General features: G+C 40.1%; 1 protein-coding gene across 3 annotated transcripts in view; it reads right to left on the bottom strand.

The window, feature by feature from the left end:
- Positions 1–23223, bottom strand: part of LOC107774712 (rRNA (cytosine-C(5))-methyltransferase NOP2C) — a 43281-nt gene that overhangs the window by 11138 nt on the left and 8920 nt on the right. For all 3 annotated transcript variants that reach the window (XR_012702913.1, XR_012702914.1, XM_016594343.2), the window contains exons 4-10: positions 19180–19327; positions 18193–18330; positions 16762–16824; positions 14964–15085; positions 14063–14273; positions 13355–13566; positions 12099–12199 (exon numbers count right to left, since the gene is read on the bottom strand). Coding sequence is in view for 1 of the 3 variants with exons in the window: in XM_016594343.2 (XP_016449829.1) it covers positions 12099–12199; positions 13355–13566; positions 14063–14273; positions 14964–15085; positions 16762–16824; positions 18193–18330; positions 19180–19327 (995 nt within the window). In the remaining 2 variants the exon portion in view is untranslated. The remainder of the gene's footprint in view (positions 1–12098; positions 12200–13354; positions 13567–14062; positions 14274–14963; positions 15086–16761; positions 16825–18192; positions 18331–19179; positions 19328–23223) is intronic.

Below are 23223 nucleotides of genomic sequence, written 5' to 3'. Positions count from 1 at the left end.
CCAATATTTGGCGTCGTTGCTGGGGAGTACGGTGTTCTTGTGTTACTTTGTAATTGTGTGTTTTCTTGAGTTCTTATCTTTACTTCGTGATACTTTGATTCGTATGTGCTTGTTCTAGGTTACCAATGGCGAACAACAATGACCTTGGTGATTTGCCTCTTGGGGCCATTGAAGAAGATATGGTAGATGAAGAAGCGGCTCCGGTTCAAGGAAACCGCCGTGGTCGAGGGCAAAACCAAAACCACCCTCCGCCGCCTCCACCACCACCACCTCCACATGGCTAACCGGCTCAACAATATGTCGCATTAAATGATGGCTATGCAAGTACAATTGTCCCCCCTCGCATTAATGCGGGCAATTTGCAAATTACAAATGTCATGCTTACCTTGCTTGAGCAAAGAGGCTACTTCACCGGAGCACCTCATCAAAATGCATACAAGCACTTAAAAGGGATTCGTAGATGCTTGTTGGGGAAGTAAGCAAATAAATGTGTCCGAGGACGCTTTGAAATTGAGGTTATTTCCTTTCTCCCTAAGGGGAAAGGCTTTGGATTGGCTAGAGCGCTTACCGAACCATTCTATCCATACTTGGGATGAGTTGGCAGAGAAGTTTATTGCCAAATTCTTCTCACCCTGGCACATGGCTACTTTGAGGGATGAAATCTTGGCATTCAAGCAAGAACCAAATGAGCCACTAAATGAAATTTGGGAACGCTATAGAACCGTGGTGAAGGAATGTCCTAACAACGATATGACCGAGAACATATTGCAACAAACCTTTTACCGTGGGAAAGTTGTGGTGGAGGATAATACAGTCAAAATCATACCAGACGCAAGCAACAGCACTCAATCTTTCATCTACTGTCCTAATTGGTACTCGCAACAACCCATTCAGTCCTTCACCATCACCATAGGTGTTACGGAACTAGTTCGTTAGGAGATGGCAAGTCACAGCAAGAATCAGTGTAACAAGTCTAACTCACAATCAATTCCTTTTTCAACTGCCATCACAGCAGGAAGCCGAGAGAGTTAAAGCAGGGGAGTGGTTTCGGAATAAAGAAAGTTATCACTTAAATGGTGGTCGTCGGTGACTGGGTCTAACATGGCAAAGCCACGCTCAGATCAAAAATAGGTTAGAGCCTTTGGTATCCCGTTAAATGTCTGGTCAAAAAGCACCTTCCGGTCTATCGGGAATTATGTGGAGGCTTTGTTGGAATTGACATAGATACAAAATCAAGAACCAATTTGATATGGGCACGGATCTGCGTGAAAGAATCGTTAGCAGAGATTCCACAAGGTGGAGCTAGAAGTGGGTGATTGGAGATATGAAAGAGCAATCTTACCAGATGAGTACGTACGAATCGCCGGAAAGAAGGTCGTTGTTTCTCTGAAGGGGATGGGTCAGGGAAAGAACACCTCAAACCCCACCAAACCTATTGTCAAGTCTATTGACAAGCATGTGAAGTATCACGTGGGGGTCAGACCTAACAGGGATTCAAAATTGATGGACAACTTTTGCAAAGAATCGATGCCGGTTCAATTTTCATTTAAACCGGATAATGCTGGGCCTTCGGGTACAAAAACTTTGGACCACGCATACTATTTTAAAAGCCCAAAAAACAGGGAAAAAAGAAAGGAGAAATTTATTTATAAAAGGCCCAAACAAATCTGGAAATATAGAGGCCCAATTACCACTACACCAATCCATAGCCAATCTATTATATTACCCACTCCTCATATCAAATCCTCGTCAGATTTTCACCAACCAAAAGATACAGAACAACACCTGGAAGCAGATGATGAAGCAGAGGAAAGGAGTTACCCTCTTCTTCTACCTGCGCCAACTATGGGGATCACTTCACCATTGGTAAGTGACACTGATTCTGCTCATTCTTCTCTCTCTTTCAGCGACTGTCCATCTCTCCATGGTACGACTCTGTAGACCAGAGAATTCAGAATCCTTTTATAATTGAAACATCCAAGTGGACCAAATTGGTGATGGGAAAGCATGCAAGGTGTTTGGAATCAACGTAAAGGGTTTTGAGCATGAAATCTTCGACATGATTATGAGAATGGAACAAAGAAGACAACAACTGGTAATCAAAAGCAAGGGATAGGAGCAAGAAAACAAAGAAGACGAAGGGAGAAACTGTCAAGAGATTGATTTGCTCGGTGAATTATGATGGGGTGAGAGAAGAACAGGGATAGGAAATACCAATCATTTTCCAGATGAAAGTTGAGATTTTAAGCTGGAACATAAAGGGGTTGAATAATAATGGGAAGAGGGACACTCTTAAATCATTAATCAGTGAGTGGAAACCAGATGTTCTCTGTCTTCAAGAAACTAAATTAGAAGAGTGGAACAGATTCTTAGCCAGGCAGATTTGGGGCAACAGATGGGTCAATTGGGCTGAACTCAAAGCCAGTGGTACTAGGGGTGGGATCATCATCATGTGGGATAGAAGACAGTGGAATTGCACTCAAATACAGCAGGGGATTTACTCTCTCTCTTGTATGTTGGAAAGTCTAAATGAGGCCTTCAGTTGGTGCTTTACACAGGGGTCTATGGGCCGCACACTAACATTGAAAGGGAAGAGTTGTGGAGTGAACTTGGAGCCATAAGAGGGATTTGGCCTAATCAGTGGGTGATAAGGGGGGACTTTAATGTATGCAGATTCGAAAATGAGAGACTCAATTGTGTGAAAAGATCCAGGGCCATGCGAAATTTTTCAAATGTAATTCAAGATCTTTGCTTGGTGGATCTTCCTTTGCAGGGGACTTTTTACACATGGACTAGAGGGGAGGACATCATTCAAGCATCTAGAATAGATAGATTTTTTATCTCAAATGAATGGAATGATTCCTTTAGCAAAATCAATCAGATTGCTCTCCCTAATGTCATCTCTGATCACATTCCACTGATGCTAGAATGTGGTGACCGGAACACTAACCCTTCTTACTTTAAATGTGAGAACATATGGTTGGGGATGAAGGGCTTCATGAATAAAGTCAAGGCATGGTGGGCAGAGCTATGAAGTCAGTGGCCATCCCGACTTCACTGTTACACAAAAACTCAAGCTACTCAAAAAAGATCTTACCATCTGGAATAAGGAGGAATTGAGATTGATAGGCTTAAGAAAAGAAAAGCACTAGAAGACCTTCTCACATTGCAACAGAACACTAAAGGTAGAATACAAACTCGGGAAGAGAAAGAGAAGATCATAAGCCTAAAAATGGAAGTGGAATAAATGGCCAAAGCAGAAGAAATATCGTGGAGGCAAAAATCAAGATGCTTGTGACTCAAAGAAGGCGACAGGAACACAAAGTTTTTTCAGAAAAGGGCTAATGCAAACAGAAGATCAAATGGAATTGACAGACTCAAAGTAGGGGATGAAATTACAGAAGACAAAGATCTCATCAAGGGTGAAATTCTTAGTTTCTATCAGCAACTCTACACAGAAAATGAGAATTGGAGACCTACAGCAAGGTTTGATGATGTTGCAACAATCACAGGGGAAGAAAAAGTGTGGCTGGAGAGAACATTTACAGAAAATGAGGTTATAGCAGTCATTAAAGAGTGTGCTTCAGACAAAGCTCCAGGTCCAGATGGTTACACCATGGCATTTTATCAGAAATCATGGGAGATAATTAAAGATATTATGGGAGCACTCCAACACTTTCACCAAAATGGACAGATGGTCAGGTCATGCAATGCCTCTTTTATTGCACTGATTCCTAAGAAGAAAGGTGCAATAGAACTCAAGGACTGAAAAGAGTGATTGGGAAGCTTGTCTCAGGGCATCAAAATGCATTCATCAAAACAAGACAAATCACTGTTGCACTAACTGCTAATGAGGTACTAGACTGGAGACAGAAATCAGGGCAGTCAGGTCTCCTTTTCAAACTTGATATTGAAAAGGCCTTTGACCAGCTAAACTGGTCTTACCTATTCAATATACTTGGGAAGATAGGGTTTGGTGCAGGTTGGATCAGGTGGATCAAGTTTTGTGTAACCACTGTGAAGTATTCAGTTCTTGTCAATGGAGGTCATGTTGGTTTCTTCTCCCCACAGAAAGAATTGAGACAAGGGGATCCGCTCTCAACCTTTTTGTTCACTTTGGCAATGGAAGGCCTTAGCAAAATGAACAAAAAGGGTAAGAGAGGATCCCCTTGTTGGAGCATTTAGCAAAATGCTTGACAAAGCAAACCAAATACACTGGTTGGAGGGTTTCAAGGTGGAAGTTCTGTTGGGAACTCAATTAGTGGCTCTCATCTCTTGTATGCAGATGACCTGCTTATTTTCTGTGGAGCTGACGCATGTGCTCTATCTTAACCTCACACTCATGATTTTTGAAGCTATATCCGGCCTCTACATGAACAGATTGAAGAGCACTATTTACCCCGTAAACAGTCCCAAATATGGAGGAGCTAGCAGAGCTAATGGGTTGCAATGTGGGATCTTTTCCCACAACATATTTGGGTCTATCACTTGGAGCCAAAGTCAAGTCACAAGATATCTGGAATGGGGTAGTAGAGAAATTTGAAAAAAAGGCTTGAAACTTGGCAAATGCAGTATCTTTCACTCGGGGGCAGAATAACACTCATTAACAGTGTCCTGGACAACATAACAACATACGTCATGTCCCCATTTCCTATACCAGCCAGGGTGCAGAAAAGGCTAGACAAGATTAGAAGAAACTTTATGTGGGAATGAAATAGTCAAAACAACAAATTTCATCTGGTGAAATGGCCAAGAGTGATTCTGCCAAAGGAGCATGGAGGATTGGGCATAAAAGACCTAGCATTGCACAACAAGAGCATGCTAATGAAGTGGCATTGGAGGCACAACATGGAGAACACTGGGATGTGGAAAGATGTGGTGCAGATTACCACATGGCACTGGTCGCTGGAAGCATATCTCAAGCATATGGGGTGAATTCCAGCTCAAATCTTCAATAAAACTATGGCATGGAGCACATGTATCATTCCGGAAGGATAAGTAGTTAGGGAACCAGACTCCGAAAGAAGACTACCCAAATTTATATCTCATAGCTAGCAATCAAAACTACACAGTGGGTCAAATATGGCACAACAACTCATGGGACCTACAAACAAGGAGAAACTTCCAGGACTGGGAGCTAAATGACTATCTGGAGCTTCAATCTAAGCTAGCAGGGGTCGCTATCAAACCTTAGGAAACAGACAGACTATTATGGGATGGCCAACATGATGGGATATTCACTGTCAAGAAAGGTTATGCACATTTGTGCTCAAACAAGGAGTTGATCGACAACTGGCCATGGAAACTCATCTAAAGAACTAAACTTCCACCTAAAGTAATTGGCTTCACTTGGATAACCTTATATGAAGCATGTCTCACTCAAGATAATCTAAGTCGGAGGAACATCTACATTGTCAATAGGTGCTGCATGTGTCAGATGAAGGCAGAGAGTGTGAGGCATCTTTTTCTCCATTGTGCAATTGCAGCAGATTTGTGATGTTCTTTTCAATTTTTGGACTAGCCTGGGTCATGCCTAATAGTATTAAAGAGGCCTACGAAAACTGGTGCTCTTGGAGAGTTGGCAAATCCATCAAAAGAACTTGGCTTTTGGTCCCTGCTTCTATTTTCTGGTGTATATGGACCGAAAGGGAAAGCTTATGTTTTGATGGGATATAAACTCCAAATCATGCTCTTAGAGCTAAATGTTTATTTAACCTTTTTACTTGGCTTAATCAGGCACCTGTATCTAGTTGTGATCATTTTTTGGATTGTGTCTGCTCCTTAGTTTTAACATGGGTTTCTTTTGCTATGCATCTTCTTGATGTCTTTAATGAAATTCTCTTACTTCATCAAAAAAAAAAAAAAAACTTCTATTAACACAACCAATCAATGTTTAGGGAACCAACTTGCAGGTGGAAACTTTATGACCACGCCTTACCAGGAGGCTTGTGCCATACTTGATGAGATGGCGGAGACATCATCCGCTTGGTAATCCCGAGCAAATATGCCTCAAGAGGATCCGAATATGATTCACCTCAACAGGGAGTTGCAAGATCATGGTCAAGCCATTGCCGAGTTGACCACCACTATGAATCAACTTGCAAAAGCGCAACTTCAACAAACTCAAGCGTCGCGGCACATACATGATGTGGAAGGTATTCATGTCTTGGGTTCTGAGCAAAAGATGAAGGGTAATCAACGTCAACCTCAAGAGGAGATGTACCAGCGAGTGAATGGAGAAACGAGAGAGAAGAGATTGAAACATACCTGAGATTCTTAGAGTTGTCGGATTCTGACCGGAGAAGAAGAAGAAGTGACGGAGGAGGTGCATTTGTGCGTAGGAGTGCAAAGGTGAGAGAGAGAGGTGTGTGCGTAGGTTTTGTGCGTAGGTTTTTGAAAATAAAATGTTGTGTTTGTGTTTTGACCGTAGGATAACAAATAATATTACCTGGACCCTATTTTTACTTGTTAGTTATGTGTAGTCCCACATTGGAATGGGAGTAATATGTACTTTGATAGTTATAAATAGGACCTCTTGTATTATATTGAATATCTAATATCAATAATATATTTTCTCCTGTACTTTCTCACATGGTATCAGAGCATTAGTGAGAAAAGATCGATGTGCGTCATTCCAGCGTTAACCGGAAAGAAAAAACTTAGTCATCGTGCAATTTTTCCGGTGACCTAAGGCATGTCTACATGAAAGTCACTTTCTGTCGGTGTTGTGCTAAAACCAACACCACCACGAGGTAGATCACCCTCCGACGACCAACCCCTGAAAATTTATTTGGCAGAAAAGCTGCTACGCGCCGGCAACAACTTTTCCGGCGAAGGTTCCGGCCATTTTTTCGCGAAGCTTCTTCAGGACAGTATGCTCTCCTTACAATTCTGAGCCTACCAATCTAATTCAAATCAAATTCTGACCACTTTTATATTTTTCCGGCGTGAACAATGACTTTTCCGGCCATTTTGTTTGAAAACATTTCTTCAGGACAGCTTGCTCGCAAGGTAATTCTGAGTTTATCCATCCTGGTTCCGACAACTTTACAATTTTCCGGCGAGCTACAGTGTTTTCCGATGTGAACAGTATTTCCGTCGCAAAATAATTTTCTGTTTTCTGCTGTAAGCAGTGTTTTCCCAGCTATTTCTTCAGTTTTCCCATAGGAGTTACTTATTTCCACTATTTCAAGTTAACCCTACCACTACAAATTGTAGCGACATGGGAGCCGATACTTTGAATAGTCAGATGGTTTCTGTAGCAGATTATATTGAGTTCCTTCAGCACAAAGCATGTAAGCAGACATCTTCTAAGATAGCTTATGTTGTTCTAACAGGTAATAGCGTGACTTGTTTCTCCCAATCTTATCCTCGGAGTTTTGGGTCACTGATTCAGGTGCATCAGATCATATTTCTGGTAACAAATCTCTTTTCACTACTACTTCGTATTCTCAATCTCTTCCAAGAGTCACAATGGCCAATGGGTCTCAAACCATGGCAACTACAATAGGTCAAGCAAGCCCACTTCCTTTCTTACCTTTAGATTCAGTCCATTATGTTCCCAATAGTCCTTTTAATCTCATAGTTGTTAGTCGCTTAGCCAAATCACTTAAATGCGCTGTTTTATTTCTTGATGACCATGTTTTTATACAAGAACGCATTACGGGGCGGATTATTGGTACCGGGCGTGAATCAAACGGACTTTATTACCTTATCCTTGCTAAATCACATGGACTCACATCTTGTCTTCCTTCAACAACTTGTCCTGTTACTGATTCACCAGATTTATTACATAAACAGTTGGGACATCCCAGTTTGTCAAAACTTCAGAAAATGGTATATGGTTTATCTCACTTGTCAGCTCTAGAGTGTGAGTCATGTCAGCTCGGTAAGCATACTCTCTCCCATTTCCCTCGGCGTCTTGATAATCGAGCAGTCACCTTTTACTTTAGTCCATTCAGATATTTGGGGTCCTAGTCAGAGGTCAGTTCCACCTTGGGATTCCGCTACTTTGTTAGTTTCATTGATGATTATTCCATGTGCACTTGGATATTTTTGATAAAAAATTGATCTAAATTGTTTTCTATTTTCCAGACCTTCCATGCTGAAATTCAAAATCAATTTGGGATATCTATTCGCACATTTCGTAGTGATAATGCCCGAGAGTATTTGTCTTCCCCATTTCAGCAGTTTATGAAATCTCATGGGATTATTCATCAAGCATCTTGTCCATAAACATCTCAACAAAATGGGGTAGCTGAAAGAAAGAATAGACATCTTATTGAAACTGCTCGTACCCTACTCACACAATCTCATGCTCTGTTGCGTTTTTGGGGTATGCAGTTCTTACATCTTGCTATCTTATTAATCGTATGGCATCTTCAGCTATCCAGAACCAAGTTCCATTCTTTGTCATGTTTCCCCACTTACCTTTGTTATCTCTTCCACCCCGTATCTTTGGAAGCACTTGTTTTGTCCATAACCTTACTCCATGAACAAATAAGTTAGCCCCTCGTGCTATTAAGTGCGTATTTCTGGGTTTCTCGAGAACACAAAAGGGGTATCGATGCTACTCTCCTGACCTCCAGCGGTACCTTATGTCCGCTGATGTTACCTTCTTTGAAACCCAATCATACTTCACAGGTTCAGGTCTATCACTTAGATATTTCTGAGGTACTACCAGTTTCATCTTTTGGAGATTCAGTCACTCCAGCTCCACTCATCTTCCTCTACATCTCCAGTTCCACCACCTGCAGCTCCAGTTGAAGCTCCACCACCTATAGCTCTAGTTCCTCCACATAATCCAGTTCAACCTTCTGCAACTCCACCACTCTTGACTTATCATCGTCGTCCACATCCAACATTAGGCTCAGGTGGTTCACGCCATGCATCAGATTCTGCACCTACTGCGGACTTGTCTCCTCTTAGTCAACCAATTGCACCCCGCAAAGATGTACGATCCACACTTAGGCCTAATCCCCACTATGTCGGTTTAAGTTATCATCGTCTGTCGTCCCCTCATTATGCTTTTATATCTTCTTTGTCCACTGTTTATATCCCTAAGTCTACGGGTGAGGCACTATCTCATCCAAGATGGCGACAGGCTATGATTGACGAGATGTCTGCTTTACATGCGAGTCGCACTTGGGAGCTTGTTCCTCTTCCTGCAGGTAAGTCTACTGTTGGTTGTCGTTGGATTTATGCAGTCAAAGTCGGCCCGGATGGCCGGGTTGATCGGCTTAAGGCACGTCTTGTTGCAAAAGGATATACTCAGATTTTTGGGCTTGATTATAGTGATACTTTCTCTCCCGTGGCTAAAGTAGCATTTGTTCGTCTCTTTTTGTCCATGGTTGTTGTACGTCATTGACCTCTTTATCAGTTAGACATTAAGAATGCTTTTCTCCACGGTGATCTTGAGGAAGAAGTTTATATGGAGCAACTACCTGGTTTTGTTGCTCAGGGGGAGTTTAATGGTTGTGTGTGCAGATTGCGCAGGTCACTATATGGTTTGAAACAGTCCCCTCGAGCTTGGTTTGGTAAGTTCAGCACAATTATTCAGGAGTTCGGCATGACTCGTAGTGAGGCTGATCACTCTGTGTTTTATCGGCATTATGCTCCTAATCTGTGTATTTATCTAGTGGTTTATGTTGATGATATTATTATTACTGACAATGATCAGGATGGTATTACTAATCTGAAGCAGCATCTCTTTTAGCACTTCCAGACTAAGGATCTGGGCATATTGAAGTATTTTTTAGGTATTGAGGTTGCTCAGTCTAGCTCAGATATTGTTATTTCACAGCAGAAGTATGCCTTAGACATTCTTGAGGAGGCTGGAATGATGGGTTGCAGAGCTATTGACTCTCCTATGGATCCGAATGCTAAGCTTCTGCCTGGACAGGGGAAGCCTCTTAGAGACCCTACGAGATATAGGAGGTTGGTTGGCAAATTGAATTACCTCACAGTGACTAAACCTGACATTTCTTTTCCGGTGAGTGTTGTAAGTCAGTTTATGGATTCCCCTGTGATAGTCATTGACAGCGGAAGTATGCCTTAGACATTCTTGAGGAGGCTGGAATGATGGGTTGCAGACCTATTGACTCTCCTATGGATCCGAATGCTAAGCTTCTGCCTGGACAGGGGAGCCTCTTAGAGACCCTACGAGATATAAGAGGTTGGTTGGCAAATTGAATTACCTCACAGTGACTAAACCTGACATTTCTTTTCCGGTGAGTGTTGTAAGTCAGTTTATGGATTCCCCTGTGATAGTCACTGGGATGCAGTTGTTCGCATTCTTCGGTATATAAAGTCAGCTCCAAGCAAAGGATTACTATTCGAGAATCGAGGCCACGAGCAAATTGTTGGGTACACAGATACTGATTGGGCAGGATCACCTTTTGATAGACGTTCTACGTCTGGATATTGTGTTCTAGTAGGAGGTAATTTGGTCTCGTGGAAGAGCAAGAAACAAAATGTAGTTGCTCGATCTAGCGCCGAAGCCGAATATCGGGCCACGGCTATGGCAACGTGTGAGTTAGTTTGGGTCAAGCAGTTGCTCAAGGAGTTAAAGTTCGGAGAAATCAGTAAGATGGAATTGGTGTGTGATAACCAAGCTGCTCTTCATATTGCGTCAAATCTGGTGTTCCACGAGAGGACTAAACACATTGAGATCGATTGTCACTTTGTCAGAGAAAAAATACTTTCAGGAAATATTGTTACAAAGTTTGTAAAGTCGAATGATCAACTAGCAAATATTTTTACTAAGTCTCTTACTGGTTCTCATATTAGTTACATATGTAACAAGCTCGGTACATATGATGTTTATGCACTGGCTTGAGGGGGAGTGTTAGTTATGTGTAGTCCCACATTGGAATGGGAGTAATATGTACTTTGTAGACTATAGCTATAAATATGACCTCTTGTATTATATTGAGTACCCAATATCAATAATATATTTTCTCCCGTATTTTCTCACATTACTTAAGTGAAGTCAAACCTGGTCAAGCACCGTAGCTAGGGTGAAGGCATCTCATGGAGCTGAAAATTTAGAAAGCTTCTGGAAATAGCTACGCACAGCAGCGTAGCTTTGTCTTAAAAAGATGTGATTGATTTTAGCAACTTCACTATTCACATTTAACATTATTCTAAAGAGTTCTCTAACTAAGTAAAACAAATTCATCTCTTGCGGGGATGGAGGTAGTGCAAGTGCACACGAACCCACTAAATTTTCTTTGGACGCAAAAAAAAAAAAAAAAAAAAAAGCGCATCACAATTTGCATATTGCATTCACAGAGAATTTAGCAGCTGCTAAATAATCCATGGGATGACTTTCACACAGCTAGAGGTTCTCTCTATCACCTTCATAATTCAAAAACACATTGTGAACATTTGTGTTAGACTCGTGCATAATATTTGGATATCTGTGAAATTGATTTCTTATCATATAACTTGTGCTGTCCTAATTATTAATTTGTCAAATGAAGTCTTCCAAACTTCAATATCTCACTGAAATCTGGTCTGTGTTCATGTATTCAACACTAAGACATAAGTCCACCTTAATGTCTCATTGAAATTTGGTCTGTACTCGTGTATTTACACATTAGGACATGAGTCCACATTCTGGAACGGCTATTTGTGACAAACCCCTTCATGGATTTGTATAAACAGCCATGCCTAAAGATAAAGGAAAACTAAGAACCTTGTTACGCATATATGTTTTAGCGGACTGTTTCAAAATCAATGTCAGGCCACATCTAATACTTTCTGAAACCACAGCCTCTAGCATGAAAAAGAATTAGGATCTAGTACTAAGTCAGTCACGAGAACAAAGGAACAAGTTGAAAAGACTGCAGACAGGGAGCTCGAGATTTGTCATGATCCAAAAAGTGAGAAATTCAGATTAACATAAAGAGATGTAGAGTTGGTATCAAGGTCAGTTAAGTAGAAAAAGGACGGACGGAATGATAATTCTAACTCAACAAAAGCAGTGATGAAATTCGCTGTAATAATCTCAATAATGGAATTAGTCTCAAGTCTCATTAAAAAAGTTTAAATCCATGTTTGTACTTTTTGATAAGGAGATACATGGTTGTACTTACGTGGAATAGACAATAACTCCACCTGGGCGAACAAGCTGTACAGCCTGGTCAAACATTCGTCTCTGATATTTGGCATGACTCCTCAACGAATCAATTGTCTCCTGGATATAACAAGAGAAACATTTTATGAATCAGTTGTCCTCCATATAACAACAGAAATGTCTTCTCAAACTTACTATGAAAAGGGGATAACTTTTGAGGAGTAGTGTTGAAATATGCAGGAAATAGGAATAAACTTTCTCTGATTAAAATTCGTGTAGTTGATCAGAGCCTCGTCTCCATCTCAATCCATCGGATACTTCCAGACAAGAAAGACATTTTCAATCTCATCATTAAATGGAAAATAGGATGTCTAAGAATATCTGCATGTCATTGGATTAATTAATTTTTACCTCAAGAAGGTACCACTGATTCACTTTCATAACTGAATTGCTTGACATGATGTCACCATCCCAAGAAGATAAACGGTTTGACCAGCTATTACTTTAAGAGTCAGTCATCTTTTACTAAAGGGAAGAGGGAAATTAAAAGATAGTGATCCACTTTCATAACTGAATTGCTTGACATGATGTCACCATCCCAAGAAGATAAACGGTTTGACCAGCTATTACTTTAAGAGTCAGTCATCTTTTACTAAAGGGAAGAGGGAAATTAAAAGATAGTGATCCACTTTCATAACTGAATTGCTTGACATGATGTCACCATCCCAAGAAGATAAACGGTTTGACCAGCTATTACTTTAAGAGTCAGTCATCTTTTACTAAAGGGAAGAGGGAAATTAAAAGATAGTGATCCACCCCTTAATAAAATTCATGGAAAGCATCATTTGCTTTGGGTACTTTAACCAAATCATGTTAATATAAAATAAAAGAGAGCCTACACAAAATATAATTAACAAGTTTTATTCCTTTCCTCATCTCCACAAGATCTTTTAGTTTTTTACTATCCCACTTCTTTTCATAATCTTATCCTACAGTAACACTCATTCTCAATTATTAAGCTTTTATGTTAAAGGAGGACAGCATAAGCCATTTGCTATCTATACATCATACAATAGTCCAAAACAAGACAGACAGAAAAAATAACAACCCGTCCACATTTATCTGATTATCCGCGTGCATCTCATAACCATTCCTACATAAGCAGAAAATTCTATTTCATCCAAATTCCAACAGAATAAAATGGTAGAGAAACTTTAATCATAGGAAAACGAGCAAGAATACTATGGAAATGAGACAATTCAGCAGCTGTCTTACCTCTCCAGCAAAGAGACGAGGTCTTAAACCTAATGCAGAGCAAGGAGCATCAAGGAGCACACGATCAAAGCTATTGGGAGAAAAACCTTTAGACTTTTCAACCCTCCCACCTGCAGTGTGATTTCTTCCTGGCCCATTTTTGAGTTTCCTGATACGTTTCCGCAGTTCAGCTTTGCTAGTGTACTGACCATCCTTCAGCTGCAAGTCATTGACTGAAAGATTCTTTTAGTTACTCTAGTTAATTGGAACTTTCAGTAAACATTTTTATACTGAATTTACAGATCATGAGCTTGTGAAAATGTTCTTGAATTAAGAGAATTATGAGCTAGCACTCTTCAAAGGACTAGCAAACCAGTCTGATGAATTTACACACACATGTAAATGGCACATGTAAACAATTCATACCCATCATAATTTCCTTAAATAAACTGTATACAGACATCAGCCTACTTAATTTAATTACACGTCGCTAGGCAGGCAATGGCAAGGTCAACGCACATCAATGTAGTGGAATCACTATAGTGGGGGGTTACTGTTTCACAAGACCCCAAAAAAATAAACCAGTAGGAGAGATGCCAAAACCTCTTGAACAGGCTAAAAGAAGAGACCAAAGTCATCTTTTCATACAACAAACAGAATACCACATTAACAACTCATCCCAAACCAGAAAAATAGCATGCTCAAATTGAAAGTTTTCAGAGTACTCACAATTCTTTTGAGATAGTAACTTTTCATCAGATCCATCTATATCAGTGGATAATAAATCTGATTTTTGCATGTTTTGAACATCCTCACTACAGCATGCGTTAGGCAAATTATCAGATTCAGCTCCATCACAAACAGACTTCAGTGCGTCAAGCTTATATGTAGTTATACAACTTAAACCCATTTCAGCCGCCAATTTCTGAATTCCAAGCACCTGTATCATAACACAATTAGACCAGCAAAATTTGTCCCTCTTCTATACAATCCAAAAAATGGAAAGAAGTTTGACTTTTGAACTGGACTAGTGCAAAAATTCACAGTTTGTTCTTAGTCATAGGAATCGTTTTATGTATTAACTCATGTAGTTTATTTACCAATTATGAAATGACGAGCATGCGCTTTTAACCTCAAAAGAAAGCACTAGGTGGGCCTTCCTATCAAGGCTGGAAGGTTTGTCAATAAGAGTCAAAAAGGCTAATTCTTCTACTGCCAATCATAGGACAGTGATACCTGGATTTCTCCAAGTCAAAAAAGCAGCATCTGAACAAGTGTCACTTATATAAAGCATATACCATTGTATAAATTTTCTTCAAGTAAGATATGTCACCTTACATGTCATTCTTTCTATTACTCGACATAAAATGCTACAGCATTTGAGCAAATACTTAAAATCAATATATTGATCTGACTGCAATGGTGCAAGTTCCAGCAATTTAAGGACACCTTTAACCCAGGTGACAACCTTCCATGTCAAATCTTTTTGGTTAGAATCAAGGAATCCAAAATACTATCAAATCTTTTTGGTTAGAATCAAGGAATCCAAAATACTATTAAGTTAAAATATTTGCAAATATTATAGAAAAATAATACGCTTATAATCACCTGCCAAGTTCAAAAGGTGCACCTTATTATGAGATCTGTCAACAGCAACAACCTCCCCTTTGTCCTTCATAAGGATTGCTATTGCTGTGGTTTTGCCCCCTGGAGCTGCACACAGGTCCAATACTCTCTCTCCTGGTTGAGGATCTAGGACAATTGGTTGTGGGAAGAAGAAACGTGTCATTTGGGTTGAGAAAAACACTTAACCAAGCTACTTTTGCAGAACATACGTGATAAGTTGTATTAGAATGTCAAAAGGAAAGAGAGAGAAGAAGAAACTTCTTTCATAGAAAGAAAGAGGAATACAATCTCAAGTTGTTACAAATAGATGACATAGAGCAAGGTAACTTAGCACAAAACCAGTGTTCCATTTTCCAAAAGGTAAAATATATTAGGCTATAGATTAAGACAACAGCAACAACAACAAACCCAGTGTAATCCCACAAGTAGAGCCTAGGGAGGGTAATGTGTACACAGACCTTACCCCTACCTTATGAAGATAGAGAGGTTGTTTCCGGTAGACCCTCGGCTCAAGGAATAGTGAAACTAAAGCAACAAACAATTGCAACAACAAGGTAACGGAAGCAAATGACACAACATGTGCTAATAACGAACTAGGAATAAGAAAATACAACAATAGAACTAGTATTACTGGTAAGCCTAGGAGAGACTCGCGACTATCTGTCAACCTTCAACCCTAATACTTGTGCTCCACACCTTCTTATCAAGGGTTATGTCCTCGGTAAGCTGAAGTAGTGACATGTGCTGCCTAACCACCTTACCCTATTACTTTTTAGGCCTACCCCTACCCTTCCTCAGACCCTCCATGGTCAACCTCTCACACCTCCTAACCGGGACAGCTATATCTAACCTCTTCACATGCCCGAACCATGTCAGCCTCGATTCCCGCAACTTGTTCTACACAGGGGCCATTCCCACTATGTCCCTAATCACTTCGTTCCTATTTTGTCCTTCCTGGTATGTCCACACATCCATCTCAACATCCTCATTTCAGCTACTTTCATCTTCTGGACATGGGACTTCTTGACGGACCAGCACTCAACTCCATACAACATAGACGGTCTAACCACCACTCTGTATAACTTGCCCTTAAGTCTCGGTGGCACAAAATCCCAGATGCAAGCCTCCATTTCATCCACCCCGCTCCAATACGATGTGTAACATCCTCGATAATCTCCCCGTTGCCTTGTATTATAGATCCAAGGTATATAAAACTATCTCTCTTGGGGATGACTGGTGTATCAATTTTCACTTCCACTTCTGCTTCATGCGTCCCATCACTGAACTATCACTCCAAGTAGGTTATATAGTTATTCTTTTTGCAGGATATCATAGGCTATAGAATATGATATCTTGCAAAAAGAATAACTTAATCATCATTTTCATGACATAATGTGCATTCACCAACAAGTGTTAACGAAAGTATATTGTGATACTTCAAGTAAATGCTCAAGAATTCTACGAGTCACTTCGTGATGATATTGAAAATTGAGGATGCAGTAATATAAACCACACTACAAGCTGGAAGAGTTTTAGCTGGGCACAAAAGACAAAACTAAATAACAAACATTCGGAAGCAAAACTTAGAGTGCATCTAAACAAGATTTCGAGCAAATGCAACCCCTTGGAGATTCAGGATTTACTCTTTGAGCCTTGGGTTTCAAAACTTGCAGCATATAAGAAGGAACAAAAACAAAAGGTCAAAATCCATGAGCTACCGTAAGAATCTCTACCGTGCATATAATATGATGATACAGAACCGTTACACAAAACAGAGAATGTCTAAGAAACTATGAACATACCTAAGGCGTGTGCAGTTATTATGCTTGGCAGGTTCTGAAGAAAAATCTCACCCTCAAGCAAATCTGAAAGCAAGATATTATAATCAAACACTGTATTCAGAACTACTAAAAGAAGTTGCTTTTCATAGACAATCCAAAAACATGAGTATAATCATGCGTATAATGTTTCCTGTTCGTTGTTTCTTTCACACACAAAATCACGGTGTCAAGAAACAATAGACAACAATGAAAAATCACTCATAGAGATGAGAAGTGTACAAAGTATTTCCTTTGTCATAAATAAAGATAGCTTTAAAGATCAGAGGAAGGACTGCTGAGGACACTGATAACAACAAAAGTTGAAGTTAATGGACTTTCCCATCCTTCTGCGCCTCTGACAGCTCTAGACTATTAAAGGATTACATTTTCATTACACCAAATGGAAGCGACAGTAGCATCTACCCAAGCTCTATCTGCAGGAAGATAGTGACTTTGCAATAGCGTCAGACTCTAACCAATTGTGCTGAAAATTTGCAAATATGGCATCCCTCTAAATAGCCTTATCTTCTTACAGTGACCAAAGCCTTTAACTTCTCCATCTAGCAATGGAAACTTTCTACTCTCCAGCGAAAGTGACCAGAAATTATTATGCACACTACTTTTCGACCACCAATGGGACCTATTCTCCCTTGTCCATTTTCAGGAAAATGAATAGGCAACTGACAATCATGGCAGACATATTTAGAGAGAGCTTTGAAGGGTCTCTAATGGCAAAATATCATTCATGTAAAATCAATCCTCGGCCTAACCACAAAATTGGTCTTAATTCCTCTTCCAAAACGCCAGCAAATTTCTCGACATTCTGAACACTACAATTTTGGAAAGGCGAAAAACTAAAGCTTCCTAAAGCAAAATTAGCAAATCACACGAAATATTGTCTTTTTCACACTTCTTGATAAAAGGATGAGATCTAATTAGTCATCACATGCATCAACAACTTTCAATACTCTTAGATTCTATGCACCAAACGAACAAACAAAAGCCATACTAGTATACTACACTTCAGATCTCACAGACATCTTACATCACGTCCGCCATTGTGAACTTGAGTGTGTTAAATTTGCTCATTCAGAACCATGGCAGACTTAAAATACCAGCCAATAGTGTAAACGTGCCGCAGTAATTCTCAACTTGGATGAGAAACGGCAAACAAAACTAATACAGTTACCCCAAAGATTAAGGCAGAGACATCATTGTCAGACTAGAATTAAGTAGCAACTTTAAAAATGCTCCACTGCAAATATTTTTAAGAACTAGATGGTAAAAACACTTATTAAGTTGAAGCAGATTCTCATCATCAAGTGGGATGACAAAAAGTTTTCCATAAAAATATATACACATAATATCCTGTAAATGATTTCCATAATACTGGAAAAGGCGAGAAATTTATACCATAAAAGGAGGGCAGTCTAAATACTCTTTCCTTCATATCCACCGCAACTCCTTCAGATACACGAAATAACCCAGCTCTTGACATCATTGCTGTTCCTTGGCCAATGTAGAAGCCATCTCTTTCAAAATAATAAGGATCTAAACAACACTGAGATTGGTCACTCTATTGGCTGGAAGGATGTCATACAACTTAGCAATAATATAAAGATACAATAGATTTATATAATGCAAAAGTTGATTGTGTGTGTGAGACAGAGAAACAACACTTCGGCAAATCAAGCAGATTTAGTATATATTTAAGAATGACCACCGCACACCTTTTTCTTAATAAGTAATAAAGAAAAAGACCATAGCAAACTTGTATCCAAAAATCAGATTAGATGAAAAAGCATCTTGGTGTTTAACCAGAAGAATGCAGGATATCCCACCATACCCATGTGATAAGGAGGATGAGTAGTACATCAGGGTGAAATGAAGCCAATGGTTCAAATTACACTGGGTTTGTTGCTGTTGTGGTTCAAACTTACTGCATAACTAGATTTTCGTTTTGCAAGAAATTCACCAAAAAAGGAGTCACATTGACCATCACATTACGGAATTTCTCGTTTATAGAGAAATAAATATCTGGATTATGTATATTAATCACATGCCATCACCCCGATAAATGAAACCTTTTCTGCATTGAAACCAACTGGCTTAACCCCAGCTCTAACTATTAGTTGAGGCAGGTGTTAGCCATATAAAATCAGAAACTTACTGATGCCCAGTCATATTTGGGCAAAAGTGAAATGGGGAAAAGCCAGAAGCAAGACCAAAATGTATTTTGCAGTTAAACACACATGTCAAGTTTATGTCAAAGAAATACTAAGTTTCTCAGCAAGCTTTCCATAGAGAAAACACACTAATTCCATTGGGGTATTCAGTGTAGAACATCAGAGAAAACGCTTGATTTAATGTGAAAAGGTGCAAAAAAAGAAGTTAGATTACCTGTTTGTGATCCTTGTAGAACAGTGCCACGTGTCATTGCAACACCCCATCCACCATCCGGAGCAGACTGTTCCAAAGCAACTGAAACTGCAACTGCATCACCTCTTTCGACATGAGCACTGCATGCCAAAACACCAGGCACATAAACCTGGGAACATGATAAGTAAAAGATAAGATTAAAGTGTTAGGGTGCAATATTTGTAATTTAACTAAAGTTGGTGCACTATTTTTTTTTATGAAGTAAGGGTGATTCATTAATAGGCATCAAGAAGATGCAAAAGGTACAGAAAGGTAGATAACTAGCTCCAATACAAAAATCCATGCTAAGAACAGGGAGCTAATTAAATCTACAAGGTGGTCTGCACTAGCTACAGGGGAAAGATAAATCCAGCTAAATAGATTAACTAAGCAAATAGTCTTGAGGGAGTAGGTTGGAGTTGAGATGCCATCAAAACACCTGATTTCTTTTTGTCCAGATACACCAAAAAATTACTGCTGGAAACATTCTCCAGATCCTCTTGATGGTTTTGTTAACTCTCCAAAAACATCAACTTTCATATGCTTGCTTTATTGTCTGAGGCATAACCCATTTCAGACCAAAAATAGAGGCGAAGAGATTCCAGATTTCACTTGCAACTGCGCAATGGAGGAAAAGATGATTGACACTTTCTGAATTTTGTTGACACATGTAACATCTATTAAAAAGTGTAATGTTACTCTTGCTTAAGTTGTCTTGAGTGAGACATACCCCCTTTAGAGCTATCCAGGTGAAGCAATTCACCTTGGCAAGCGCCTTAGTTCTCCAGATATGTTTCCAAGGCTAGTTATCTATCATACCATTCTGGGAACAAAAGTGTTTGTAACCATCTTGAACTGTGTATTTGCCCCCCTTAGAGTGTTTCCATCTTAGTTTGTCTGGCTGCTGAACATCACTGATGTGGCCTTCTAAAGAGTTGAACATAGTTAGTAGGTCACTAATCTCCCAGTCCTGTAGGTTCCTTCTGAACAGGAGGCACCATGTGCCATTTTCTTTGTTCTGAGCAACAGAGGATTCCTTGTTGAGTGCAATCTGGTATAGATTGGGATATATATCCATCAGTGCATTATCTCCATGCCACTTGTCTTTCTAGAATTTAACATGATCTCCTTTCCTAACCTTGAAGGTTATATTTTGAAAGAATTCATCCCAGTGCTTGCTGAGATTCTTCCATAGGCCAACGCCATAAGGAGTGTTTATTTTCTTTGTACACCAGTGATTATGTTGCCCATACTTAGCGTCTAAGTTACTCGGACTCAGGTGCGGGTATCCGATACGGGGACGGATTCGAGTATCGGATTCGGAAAAATCTAAATTTTAAGATTCGGGAATGCGGATCCGGATATGGATACAGGTGCGGGAATTCGGCTAATAAAAAATACAGCTATAAAAATATTGTAAATTTTGAGAGATATTCTGTGAAAAACTTACATTAATATTGTACAATTCAATCTTTCAATTCTCCACGATGGACATTATTCTTTCATTCCCCTAAATCTATTTTATTTTTGATTTTGAGAAATCAAAATCTCAATTTTTCTCCCAAATTTGTCGATGGACTCCGGTCAAAGTGTCCGAAGTCAGTTGACCGTATTCGGGACATATCACGTCCCTGTATCCGTATCCGGACGGGGACGGCACCAAAATCGAAGAGTCCGCGCAACTTAGCTTAGCGTCAATGATGTTCTTCCATAGTCCAGGTTCCTTTTGCCCATATCTCCACAACCACTTCAATAACATTGCTTTGCTATGCAAATATAAATTTGTAACACCCAAGCCTCCTTGATATCTTGGCCGAATTATTTTAGACTATTTTACGAGTAGGAACTTATGTGTGGTGTTGCATCTTTCCCATAAGAATTTTCTCCTAAGTTTATCCATCTGTTTTAGGACTGAGCTTGGTATCGGGAACAATGACATGTGGTAGGTTGGGAGACTATCTAGGACACTGTTGATGAGGGTTAATCTGCCGCCCATGGAGAGGTATTGCATTTGCCATGTTGCAAGCCTTTTCTTAAACTTTTCCAGCATACCACTCAAGATTTCATTAGATTTGAACTTGGCCCCCAATGGTAGTCCTAGATATGTGGTAGGCAAGGTACCTATGAGAAGGCACGGGAGAAAATATGTTATTGATATTGGATGATAAATACAATACAAGAGGTCCCTATTTATAGCTATACACTACAAGGAGATATTACTCCTCTTCCAATGTGGGACAAGACTACACTATACATATCTATAAACTAACACTCCCCCTCAAGCCGGTGCATACACATCATATGTACCGAGCTTGTTACACATGTAACTAATACGAGAACCAGTAAGAGACTTAGTGAAAATATCTGCTAGTTGATCATTCGACTTTACAAACTTTGTAACAATATCTCCTGAAAGTATTTTTTTCTCTGGCAAAGTGACAGTCGATCTCAATGTGTTTAGTCCTCTCATGGAACACCGGATTTGACACAATATGAAGAGCAGCTTGGTTATCACACACTAGTTCCATCTTGCTGATTTCTCCGAACTTTAACTCCTTGAGCAACTGCTTGACCCAAACTAACTCACACGTCGCCATAGCCATGGCCCGATATTCGGCTTCGGCGCTAGATCGAGCAACTACATTCTGTTTCTTGCTCTTCCACGAGACCAAATTACCTCCTACTAGAACACAATATCCAGACGTAGAACGTCTATCAAAAGGTGATCCTGCCCAATCAGCATCTGTGTACCCAACAATCTGCTCGTGACCTCGATCCACAAATAGTAATCCTTTGCCTGGAGCTGACTTTATATACCGAAGAATGCGAACAACTGCATCCCAGTGACTATCACATGGAGAATCCATAAACTGACGTACAACACTCACCGGAAAAGAAATGTCAGGTCTAGTCACTGTGAGGTAATTCAATTTGCCAACCAACCTCCTATATCTCGTAGGGTCTCTAAGAGGCTCCCCATGTCCAGGCAGAAGCTTAACATTCGGATCCATAGGAGAGTCAATAGGTCTGCAACCCATCATTCCAGTCTCCTCAAGAATGTCTAAGGCATACTTCCGCTGTGAAATAACAATACCTGAGCTAGACTGAGCGACCTCAATACCTAGAAAATACTTCAATCTGCCCAGATCCTTAGTCTGGAAGTGCTGAAAGAGATGTTCCTTCAGATTAGTAATACCATCCTGATCATTACCAGTAACAACAATATCATCAACATAAACCACTAGATAAATACACAGATTAGGAGCAGAATGCCGATAAAACACAGAGTGATCAGCCTCACTACGAGTCATGCCGAACTCCTGAATAATTGTGCTGAACTTACCAAACCAAGCTCGAGGGGACTGTTTCAAACCATATAGTGACTTGCGCAATCTGCACACACAACCATTAAACTCCCCCTGAGCAACAAAACTAGGTGGTTGCTCCATATAAACTTCTTCCTCAAGATCACCGTGGAGAAAAGCATTCTTAATGTCTAACTGATAAAGAGGCCAATGACGTACAGCAGCCATGGACAAAAAGAGACGAATAGATGCTACTTTAGCCACGGGAGAGAAAGTATCACTATAATCAAGCCCAAAAATCTGAGTATATCCTTTTGCAACAAGACGAGCCTTAAGCCGATCAATCTGGCCATCCGGGCCGACTTTGACTGCATAAATCCAACGACAACCAACAGTAGACTTACCTGCAGGAAGAGGAACAAGCTCCCAAGTGTCACTCGCATGTAAAGCAGACATCTCGTCAATCATAGCATGTCGCCATCCTGGATGAGATAGTGCCTCACCTGTAGACTTAGGGATAGAAACAGTGGACAAAGAAGATATAAAAGCATAATGTGGTGACGACAAACGATGATAACTTAAACCGACATAGTGGGGATTAGGATTAAGTGTGGATCGTACACCTTTGCGGAGTGCAATTGGTTGACTAAGAGGAGACAAGTCCGCAGTAGGTGCAGAATCTGATGCGGGGCGTGAATCACCTGGGCTTGATGCTGGATGT

The sequence above is a fragment of the Nicotiana tabacum genome, chromosome 2 (genome assembly GCF_000715075.1).
Source record: "Nicotiana tabacum cultivar K326 chromosome 2, ASM71507v2, whole genome shotgun sequence".
Classification (NCBI taxonomy): domain Eukaryota; kingdom Viridiplantae; phylum Streptophyta; class Magnoliopsida; order Solanales; family Solanaceae; genus Nicotiana; species Nicotiana tabacum.
The sequence above is the reverse complement of the archived record's forward strand: the minus strand, read 5'-3'. Positions and strand labels throughout refer to the sequence as shown.